The 11,217-nt window shown below is 34.6% G+C and overlaps 2 protein-coding genes across 3 annotated transcripts; both read left to right on the top strand.

The window, feature by feature from the left end:
• The first annotated feature begins 1,417 nt into the window (after nt 1-1,417).
• On the top strand, nt 1,418-5,569 carry LOC147403290 (vesicle-associated membrane protein 721-like). Its single transcript, XM_086438812.1, has 5 exons — nt 1,418-1,796; nt 3,555-3,696; nt 3,793-3,913; nt 4,096-4,158; nt 5,199-5,569. The coding sequence occupies exons 1-5, from the start codon at nt 1,607-1,609 to the stop codon at nt 5,340-5,342; spliced, it is 660 nt and encodes a 219-aa protein (XP_086294938.1). The 5' UTR covers nt 1,418-1,606; the 3' UTR covers nt 5,343-5,569.
• Nucleotides 5,570-7,435: 1,866 nt separating this feature from the next.
• LOC147403289 (mitochondrial import inner membrane translocase subunit TIM14-3-like) lies at nt 7,436-11,208 on the top strand. 2 transcript variants are annotated; one of them, XM_086438811.1, is made up of 4 exons: nt 7,436-7,676; nt 8,990-9,036; nt 10,475-10,649; nt 10,742-11,208. In XM_086438811.1, the coding sequence occupies exons 3-4, from the start codon at nt 10,531-10,533 to the stop codon at nt 10,896-10,898; spliced, it is 276 nt and encodes a 91-aa protein (XP_086294937.1). In that variant the 5' UTR covers nt 7,436-7,676; nt 8,990-9,036; nt 10,475-10,530; the 3' UTR covers nt 10,899-11,208. The 2 variants fall into 2 exon arrangements, with proteins under 2 accessions (XP_086294937.1, XP_086294936.1); XM_086438810.1 differs by having other exon boundaries at nt 7,438-7,676; nt 10,471-10,649.
• The last annotated feature ends 9 nt before the right edge of the window (nt 11,209-11,217 follow it).

Here is an 11,217-nt window from a genome sequence, read left to right as displayed (position 1 = left end):
AACTTTTCCCGAGGAAGTGATATAAATCCATATGAAAATTGTTTTTTCTCGGTCAATTTCAAATGTCCGATAACGCACTAAAACGACGCGCCGTACGCGTTAGAGAACTCTTAAACATCAATTAATTTTGTGCGCGTAACGTGGAACATAGTGTTAGGTAATTTAGTCTTATCCCTCGATTTTAGTGAATATTTGAGATAACCCACTATACCTTTTCAAACTGTTGGCCTACAGTCGACTAAGGTCTTCTAGAAGAGATGAAAATAAAATGACCTACATACTCTCACCTTCCACCTCGAGCCAAAACCTTTAATTTTCATGAAGACTCTATTTCCTCAAATTGTTAACTAAGGGTCAAAGTTTTGTTAACATATTCGAACTCATCTTCAATCTTGCCATTTGAAAGGTAGAGATAAAATATCAAGATTGAAGTCTAGAGTAAAAACTTTATGGTGATTTAAATACATCCCTCCATATTTGGATGAATAATTGAGATATCCTCTTGTGTTATGAAATTGATGATGAGTACCTTACTTGAAAGATTAAGAAAAAAATGACCTTTTTTTTGTTTGTTTTTTTGACTTATAGTGGGTATCCCCACCTTTCAGGTGAGATTAATCCTATGATAACACGCACTGCCCCCTGGGAAAGTCATATGTGCAGCTAATTAAGTCGAGGGTCAATCGAATCTTGAAGAGTGGCCTCAAAGAATTCATTGCTTTGTGAGTTTTCAAAAACTTGACCTACTCTTCCTGAGGAACTTATCAAGGCTCGACTTGCCACTAGATCAACCCCTTGGGGTTCAATGACCTAAATAGCTTATTTTGGAACTTTGGCCAAAAATCCATCATGTTCAAAATCTATTTTTCTTTATCTCATCTTTCACCTAAAGATTTATGTAGAGTTAACCTTCAAACCTTAAGAATAAAATATGATTTTTAAAAAATAGAAGATTTTTCTGTGAAAATTCAAAGGTATTCTACAAAATATTGAAATTGATGAATTGAAAAGAGATTAGGTTAAAAACAATTTATCTAGAGGTTTAATATCTTGAAATTAACTGATTTTTGGAGAATAAGGGTTTTGACTATAGGTTGAAAGACAAGGGCCTTTATGTCATTTTCTTAGTCTTCAAAGGCAGACCAAGACCTAGACCTAGACCAAGACCAAGAGGGCATGTCCTAAATCACCAAAAAAATTTATACCATAAACGTTGAATTTGCAAGAATTTTTTGGGTGAAAAATCCCAGGGCTTTTGCAAGAAGTCGAAGATGAGGGTATTTATGTCATTACAGACTAATCTTTCATGGAAGCCCTGGGTCAAGAGGTGTGCCATAAATTTGACAACACAGGAGGGTATCTCAAATATTCAAAAATACCCGCAGGTTAATATCCAAGTCATCCTATTATTTTATTTATTTTTTTAAAAAGAACGAATTTTCTTTCCTGCTCTCGACGAACATTTCTCCTCTGCTAACAATAAGAAACGAATTTAAATACAAGTCGGTCATTCTCAGAACTTAGATCGTCTTCTTCGATTAAAACTTTCTCTCTCTCTATCTTCATCTCTGCAACTTCAGCTTCTTATAGGGTTAGGGTTTGTGAGATGGGCCAACAGTCTCTGATCTACAGCTTCGTTGCACGAGGAACAGTGATCCTCGCAGAGTACACCGAATTCAAAGGAAATTTCAACAAAATCGCTTCTGAATGCCTCGAAAAGCTCCCATCAACCAACAACAAGTTTACCTACAATTGCGATAGCCACACCTTCAATTACCTCGTTGAAGGTGGATTCAGTAAGTCGTCTCTACAGATTTCGGTTTGGTTCTTTTGGATTTTGATCTCTTCTTTCTTCTCTATGAATGATTTCTTTCTTTTGTGTGGCATTTGCTTCGATTGCTATTCTGTTTTTTTTATTATGGATTTGATTTGTGATTTGTCGTTTAAGATCAATTTTGTTTTTTAAATTCCTTGAATCGATGAGGTGTGTGGATTCCATTAAGAAATAGGAGAAGAAATTAGGTTGAAACAGACGATAATGCTTTTTATTGGTTCAGATCTTTGATCAGCCTTAAAAAAAATTTTCTTCCGTCTTCATTCGTTTGTTAATGAATTTTATGCTAGATTTAGAGTTTAGGATCTGGTACCGATTTGGTCGTGGTGAGAAATTTTACAAAGATTGATTATCTTGGATTCTGCATTCTTGACTTAGTTAGATAAGCGTAGGAAATCAAGAGCAGCAAAAGCATGAATTTTTCCACCTAATTCATGGTTGTTTTGAATTCTCAATGTATGGATTGATTTATAGAGTATTTTGGATTTTCTTTCATCATTTTTTCCCCTTTAATATTATATAGTTTGGTTTCCTGCTTTTGCAGACCTTACACCCAAGTCTTGATATTGGTATAAAAAATATGTCTGTTATTTATTTAGTTGGCCAAATTCTTATTTTCCTCCAAAGGAAGATGGTTCTTTGTGCCGATGACAGAGCTTTTTTCATAAATTCTTTACTAATTGAACGTTGACTATGGCCGCACGGCATCACTCGTATGATCACAGCTTATATCCCCAAAAAATGAGAACGATTCTCAGTTGATGGAATTACTTACTTGCACATCCGACTTCTTCTTCACCCATTCTTTTTATAAGTTGTTGTATCATTAGCCTTTTAATGATGAAACCTGTTGCTGTCAGCAGAACTGCTTCACCTTCCCTATAAATGAAAAATATTTTATGTCAAAAGTTAAAGGAGTATAGAAAGTGTTGGTTCTCCAGGAAATTGAGCCGACCAAATATTGAGCTCACGTTTTTTTCTTGTGTTATAAGAACCATATGAATTGGTCATCGACTTATGCGTACAATCCCTATGTTCTATGGAAGAAGCAAGAAAGAATTCAATAATAAATCTTTTACCCATAAAAAACAGGCAAGAAAAATAAAGAACATATGGAAAGAAACACCCGAGGGATCGTTTTATCACTTCTAATTGTCAGTCATTTTATAGGTAGAATGATATCAATGGCAATACATTGGAATCTCAAAGGTGGTCAAAGAGACTTATCAAAACAGAACCCCCCAAAGAAAGAAGAAAAATTATCAGAGAATGACTCAAATAAACTTATTAACCACCTCTAGGAGCAAACAAGCAAACAATGAGATTAAGAGATGATGGATTCCCACTTAGAAACATTGTCTTAAAAAATGTTCCTTTGAAGTCCTTGTGAAGCTTGGAGCACATGCATATACTGGTTTTAGTCTGCACAATTGTCTCAATAACGGGTCTTTCCTTCGCCTCGAAGGATTTGGTGTTCCTTTCTTTCCAAACACCCTAGCAAACCGCAAATGGAGCACAGGCATATGCTTGTTTTAATCTGCATGATTGATCTTTTCTCTTTATTCTTAATCTTTTTTCCTTTTTTGGGGTAACTAATGACATTCATCTATTAAAATATGTTCTTCCGTTATTGTTTATATTGTTATTTGCAAATATATTTTGGTCTTTAATTTTTCTTTCTAAATGGAGCTAACTTCGGATTTTATCCGAGATGCTGCAGCCTACTGTGTGGTTGCTGTTGAGTCTGTTGGAAGACAACTTCCTATTGCCTTCCTGGAGCGTGTTAAGGATGATTTCAACAAGAGATACAGTGGAGGAAAAGCTGCAACTGCTGCTGCTAAAAGCCTGGACAAGGAGTTCGGGTAATTCTCTTCATCTCTGACCAGTTGAAATTTTTTCCACTTTTGGTTAAACCATATATTGGAGAAATGCTAAAAACGTATCCTTAAACATTTTAGGCCAAAACTGAAGGACCATATGCAGTATTGTGTGGATCACCCAGAGGAGATCAGCCAACTTGCAAAAGTGCAAGCTCAGGTTTCAGAAGTCAAGGGAGTTATGATGGAAAATATTGAGAAGGTAAGAAATCTCCAATTTCACTGACAACTTCTAGGATATCACTACCATTAAAGTTATAATTACCTTTTTTACACTTAATTTATTCTGCAAATGATTTTGATATTCCAGTCTCGGTAACTTGAAGTGCTTTAATGTTTTATAATGTTGTGTGGTTCAGTAAAGAAAGCTCATTGTTTGTGCAGGTCCTTGACCGTGGCGGGAATATTGACCTTCTGGTGGACAAAACGGATACCCTTCGCTCGCAGGTTAGTTTGTTGACTTGTTTTCTATTGCAACCAATTTATTCCAAATATGATTACACCGTTTTTGTTGAAATTTGAAAGGATAATGCTGAAGTGACCTCAGGCCGGAACCTCAAATCACACTTCTTGACGTGAAAGTTTATGGGAACCATAGATGCTTTTCATTGAGATACGAGTGAAAAAGCATCTATGGTTCCTATCCACTTTCATGTCAAGAAGTGTGATATGAGGTTCCAGCCTGAGGTCACTCCAGCATGACTCGTTTGAAAATGACCCATAAGGATTCATAGGTGATATTATCATGTGCCAATGAAAATGATGGTCCTCAAAGAAGATGCTTTGTTGGTTTGATTGAATCATAACCAATGGTTTAAGAACTGAACCAATGATTAGACTACAAAGTCATTCAATTTGGCTGGACCCTGACAAAATTTTCGTAACATTGTGGTTTTTTTACTATATCTTGTATTTTCATAAAGATATAGTATTAAATTGTTATTATTAATGTTTGATTATTTGATGATCTTCCCATTAAAATTCTATTCTTTCCCAAAATGTCAGAGAATTTTCAAATTTTATTCTAAAACGTTTCATGGAAACTGTTGATCCACCAATTATTAAAACACCATTAGTTCTTTAAAAAAGCTCGGTTCTATTTGAGCCAGACCTACTTATTTTTTTTCTTGCAAAAAGTGATCGGGTCATTTGGACCACCATTTCACTCCAGCTTTTAGAACACTGAATATAATAGAATGGCACATGCAAATCAGGATGGGTATTTACTTTACTCGGGTGGTGATTGTTTACCCCAAGGTTGGAGTTTTTATATTTTTTTGAAATAAAAATAAATGTCAAATTTAATTAAAATCAAAAGAATGAAAACAATGCGGTCGAGGTGACCTATTTAAAATGAAGGGGGAAAAAAAAAATCAACAAGTACAAAATTCCCATCTAAAAAAAAAATCTTCAAAGAATAATCTCTTACACTATTTGCATTAACATTCGAAGGGGATTGAAATTTGTTTGCATTACAAACTTTGTAGGCAGACAATTTCCGGCAACAAGGAACCCAGATGAGGAGGAAGATGTGGCTAAAGAACATGAAGATAAAGCTTATTGTTTTGGGTATTCTGATTGCTTTGATTTTGATCATTGTCTTATCTGTTTGCCGTGGGTTCAAATGTTGATTGCCATATTTGTTTAGGAAAAATATCTTACTAGATTGGAACTGCTCCTGCCTCTCTAATGTTCCTTTTGTGAATGGGTTTCTTTCTATTTCCCCCCCCATTTCTGGTAGTCTTTTGGGATGGAAATTGTTTTTTGTATTTTTTATTTTTTTGCATGACAATCAGTTGTGTAGATTGTATGTGTTAATTATTTGTTATTTGAGTAGAAGAGCCTCTTTATCTCAAAACTTCTCTCTTTTGGGTGTTTTACCAAAACTGCAAAAACTTTTGTCCAATCCTAACTCCGCGTGCAACTATTGGGAACCTATTTACGGCTTGAGCAGAACCGGTCCACGAGTGTTCTTATATATTGCGTGGAGTGCGTCTTTTTTGTTAATCATATGCACCTTGAGATCACCTATGATCCACATCCAAACTTGTCATTGATATTATCAGAAACGATGTGGTATCTACAAACATAGTGACAAAAAATGATCCGTGTTTTTATCTTTCATTTTTTGAAAAAATCAGGATTAATTCACAATTAATCGTGAGTTAACCATGGCATTTTCAAAAAATCAGGATTAATTCACAATTAATCGTGAGTTAACCGTGAATCGCAGATTTTTGTTACTATGCTGGCAAAGAGTCATTGATGTAATTTAGAATAATGATTAAGTTCAAAAGAGTGGTCCATAAATCCGAATACTAAGGTCCTTTAAAACAAAAAATAAAATAAAATTATAGGTGTGCACTCTTAAACCTAGTTAGAGAGTTTCTTTCCATTACCTTGATATTTAGGATCCATGAATTTTTTTTTTTTATGACATTCGCAATGTCATAATGTCAGTTGCGCTACATATTTATTTGTCGAGAGGTAGATCATCTCAATAAGTAACTTTAGGTATTTCTCACATGGCATCCTGAGGTACCACTTTTTCCTATTCTTACCAAATTATTTTGAGGGGGATTTATTCCTAAGCCATCTAATATGAATCTCGAGGCAATAATAAGAGATCAAAATTATAGCTATAATCTTTACTATTATAATGAGAGAAGGCGGAGTAGAAGTGGTTCAATACCAAAATTTGAATCTCACAAGTGCCCTCATTTTTATATTTTAAATTTAATATAGTCAAAGGTTATTTTGGTCAAAAATCAAGAAAATTGCAATGGTTAGTTATCAAAATAACAAAAATATTCTTTTTAGTATGTAATATTCAAAAACCCTTCAACTAATATTTTAAATTATAAATAAGTTATTTCATCAATGTGCATTTGCACTTTCCACTTTCTAATATGGGTGAAATTTCATTTCGTGCGTTGAATATAACAAAATTTTGAATTTGGTACACTGTTCATTTTAATTTCCAATACATGCATTTGACATTTTTATAACCTACGAACTCTTGAGTTCATCAATTTTAATATTTATGAATTCGTAGATATGCCAACGAATTCATTGATTATAAAAGTGGCAAATTCACTAGAAAATACATGATTTGAGAATTAAAATGAACAATGTACCAAAAATGGATTTTGGATATAAGTTGCACAATTTTTGGGAAAAATCCCTTCTACTATATTATAAGAGAGTTGCTATTAGCACCCCAATTCCCTAATTTTTAAAATATTTTTCACACCCCAATTAAAAATTAAAACACACTCTGCAAGCATTAGAAAGGTTTGACTCAAATTATAATCTCAACATTATAACACACGTCCTAATAATTGTTTACAATTGTGATTGAGTCGTGCTGGGGTGACACATGATTTACTGTGATTCTCACTAGTCTGACATGGACATGCATAGATAATCATAGATGGGTTTTACTCATATCGCAAGGAAACACATCTACGGTTACGTGCACATCCCATGTCAGATTGGCAGGAAATTCTTTTTGTCATTTCAGCATTTTCCTTTGTGATTTGGTTTGGTCATATAAAATCCAAAACCAAAAGTAAAACTCTAGGAAAACGGTGTGGAATAAGTGAAGTAAAAGTTGGGGTGCCAATAGAAGCTCTCTATTATAAAAAAAAAATTATTACGCGTAAATTGCCAGAATGGATTGGGCCATCAAATGGGTCTCGTACCACTGCCAAACCCGGTCTACGACAGGTTAGACGGTCAGACCAAAACATCCTATAAATTTACTACACCCTCGCAAGAAGAGAAAGCTCTAGAAACACGGTCTGTCCATCGTCTCTTCTATTGACGGTTTTGTGGTTTCTTGAAGAAGAAGTTTCAAATTGAAAGAAAAAAAATATACATAAATACCCATTATTGCTCTCAATTCTCTTTCGTTTTCGTGTTTTTTCTCTTAAAGTGAAGAACTTAGCCACAACAGCCAACAGGTATCGTATTTGGTTTTTCTCCTTGTTCGTATTGTTGTTTCTTTTTGTTAAAATCTATGGTTTTAGTTTTTTTTTTATATTTGGAAAGTATGGTTTTAGATTTGGTTAATTGGTTTTTAACATTTTTAACATTAGACAACTAATAAAAAAGGAAGAATCTTGATTTAGGGTTGGAAATTATTTATTGATTTTGACATTTTTTTCAGTTAATTTTTGGTTGAGTGTAGCGGAAATATTCCCATCGATAGAGATTGATAAACTCCGAAGATTCAAACAGAGAAAACAAAATAGCACACAAGAGATTTAAGTGGTTCAGCAAGATTGCCTACGACCACAGGCGGCGATGATAATTCTTTATTGATGAAAACTGCGAAATTACAATACATACTTAGGGTTTCTGAACTTGAATATATATGGCGTCCTAGGGAGAAATATGCATTTTCTAAAGACGAAAATACTCCTACAAGTTGTACTCCGGCCCAAGATATACCGAAATATATATCAAGGTTGGGCCATAAACCAACAGTTAGATGGTGATATTTATGCACAATCTTGATTTGCATTATATGATTTATCCCGAGGGAAAAAAACAATCTTTAATCGGGTGATCAAAATAAGTCCTAGATTTTTGAAAATCTAACATGAGTCATTGAGATTGCCAAGCCAATGTGGAAATCTAGCTCAAATGCCTTGGAGAACTAGATGACTCAAATCAGTAATCAATTGATACCCTAGCTACTTTTTTGTTATAACCCAAATCGTTGGTAAAATAGATTCCCCTTGAATAAATACATATGAGAAATGGAGGGTTAATTCTTAGAATTCAAATGCTTATGTTATATAATATGAACTGAGATTTTATGACTAAGAATATAGTAAGAAAAAATAATTATACACACCCATACACATGTTATCAAATACATTTGAACCGGTTTGGAAGGGTTTGAATCATCCGTGACAAGATGTAAAATCGGGTTTGGTAACTGTGGTCTTTACCAACCCTAAACCTCAGAAAATCAAAATAATTCGTTTGACTTGTATTGATTACCCATTGATACCCCTAATTAGATCCTCAAAATCCTTGAAGTATTCCCATTTGTCTTAATTCTTAAGAAATTAGTGATATGCGGAGTGTCATATTTATGGGTACCCGTTGATACCCCTAATTATCTCCTTCGAATACTTGAAGCATTTGCATTTATTGAATTTCTTAAGAAATTAGCGACATGTGGAGCAGATACAAATGATTAATTACTCATGGTGCTGATGTCATTCATATACTTATTTTTATCAATGTTATTCGTTTGTTACAGGTTTTCACTGATTTGCTATCATTCAGAGTTTTTGAATCTTGCTGATGGTAAGTTCGTTCATACTCTCTGTAATTTTTCTTTTTAGGAATTATTATTATTTTTTTTTCCTTTTTCTGGAGGCTTTTCAAAAGCTAATAACTTTCAATCTATAATTTCGCTTGTTGTAAACTTTAAGGTGTAGAAATCTATCCTGGATATCTTTCAATTACCTTCATTAATAGCCTTTCTATGTGCTAACTCTTTTCATTTTAGTTTAAAGCTAAGTTATTTATTATACCTTTAATAAATTGATCTATTATCATGTAAAATAAGATCAATAACCGTTTACTACATATCTAGTATTAGAAAACCCTGAGCTGCCTCCCCAACCTATCAACTGACATGTAGGCTCACATGAATTAGCCACTGATGTCTGTATTCACATTCGTAGCCTTATCCAGCCTCATACAAGGTGCAGTCCTCGAATGTTGTCCAAATCACTGATAATAAATGCACAAACTGAAGCATGTAAGCTGTAGTTGATGTTATGCATAAAAGGTTGGATGCAAAAATGAGCTTATCGTCGAAGATTGCAAAGAAGGAACTTGCTCCAATTTTTATGTACCTTTACGTATTTTGAAGTTAGATTTAGATGTCACTTATTAGGATAGGATTTGGATGGTAACGAATCATATGACAGTGAAACCACTACACCCTACCAATTGAAAAGGAAATGTTGAAAATATTGAAACCAAGTCACCACATGTTGTTTTGCACCAACATTAAGTGTTGGACATTTGGGGCAGATACGGTACTGTGGCATGTCGTTGTATGGAAATTTGAAGTAACTTATCAGAGGGGGAAAAAACACTGTATTTTTCTGAGATATAAATCTCGTCTTGAGGCATGGTCTCAATTAGGAGAAAAAACTAGACTGTTTCAACTGAGAAACAGTCCAAAGACAATCTTCAAACATTAGGTGTTTTGGGATCAATATTTTGTTTTAGTCTCGATCGAGACATTCTGCTATGATACAAATCTTCAAACTATGATATTATGATGTAGTTATTTATGTGCCTATTCAAACAATAATAAGACCTTTTGGGTTAGAAGGTAATCCTTCTAAGGTCATAGCATGGGGGATTCTTTGAGGCCTCCTAGCTCTTTCGGACAACAAAAAATGAGGATATGTTTGTATATGAGTCCAACTAGCATTACCAAGTTAGTAAGGACCCAGTAGCTGCCCATTCTCAAAACCTTGGATCAGGCCCAAAAGAAAAAATCTTGAACCTGAGTTTTTCGATGAAATTTAGAGGGCTGTGGTGTTGGATTGCTAATGTGGTAATCCATTTGAGCAAAACGACCCTTGGTAAGGCTTAAAATCTTACCGAGTTAGTAAGGAAATGTTTGTCTTTATATATTTTATTACATTCATTCATTCACACACTTAGAAGGGTCAATGAGTTGCATTTATTGAAAGTGTTTTGTGTATATTTGTTCAGGAAGGTCCTCTGGTAGCAGGTGTTTCTGTAGCAGCAGCTGCCCTGGGAAGCAGGTACTTAATGCAAGCATGGCAAGCATTCAAGGCCCGCCCTTCTGTTCCCCGGATGCGTAGATTCTATGATGGTGGGTTCGAGAGGGACATGACTAGAAGAGAAGCTGCGTTAATCCTTGGCGTCAGGTATCTTCTTGGACGCATTATTATTATTTTTTCCTTTTGTAGGATTATTAAATTGTGTTATAGATAATTCTGATCTGAGTTGGGATTTACAGAGAGCATGCGGTGATAGAAAAGATAAAGGAGGCTCACAGGAGAGTGATGGTTGCAAACCACCCTGACAGTGGTGGAAGCCATTATCTTGCTTCCAAGATTAATGAGGCCAAGGATGTTTTGACGGGGAAAACCAGGGGGAGTGGATCCGCATTCTAGAACAAATGTATTTGACAACGACGGCGCCCCCTTCTCATTCAATCATACTAAATTTATTTCCCCTTTTTTCCTTTATTTTAATGGATGTTGGAAAGGTGGGGATTGCCAATCTTACACAATAAGTAGAACAAATGAGATCGTTGTAATTTAATTACCGGATTTTATCACATTTAGATGAGTAGTTAGTATCTTGTGTTGCTGCACTGCTGTAGTAACTACTACTGGAGGAGTTGCGCTGACCTGGCTTGATATCAGCTGAGCAAAGAGAGGAGGAGCTCATTTACAGATTAATGCTAATGTTCAATAGTTATTTATTCCT

This window comes from Akebia trifoliata, chromosome 4 (assembly GCF_017979445.1).
Source record: "Akebia trifoliata isolate Shusen 1 chromosome 4, ASM1797944v1, whole genome shotgun sequence".
Classification (NCBI taxonomy): domain Eukaryota; kingdom Viridiplantae; phylum Streptophyta; class Magnoliopsida; order Ranunculales; family Lardizabalaceae; genus Akebia; species Akebia trifoliata.
This window is presented reverse-complemented; position numbering and strand designations above follow the sequence as displayed.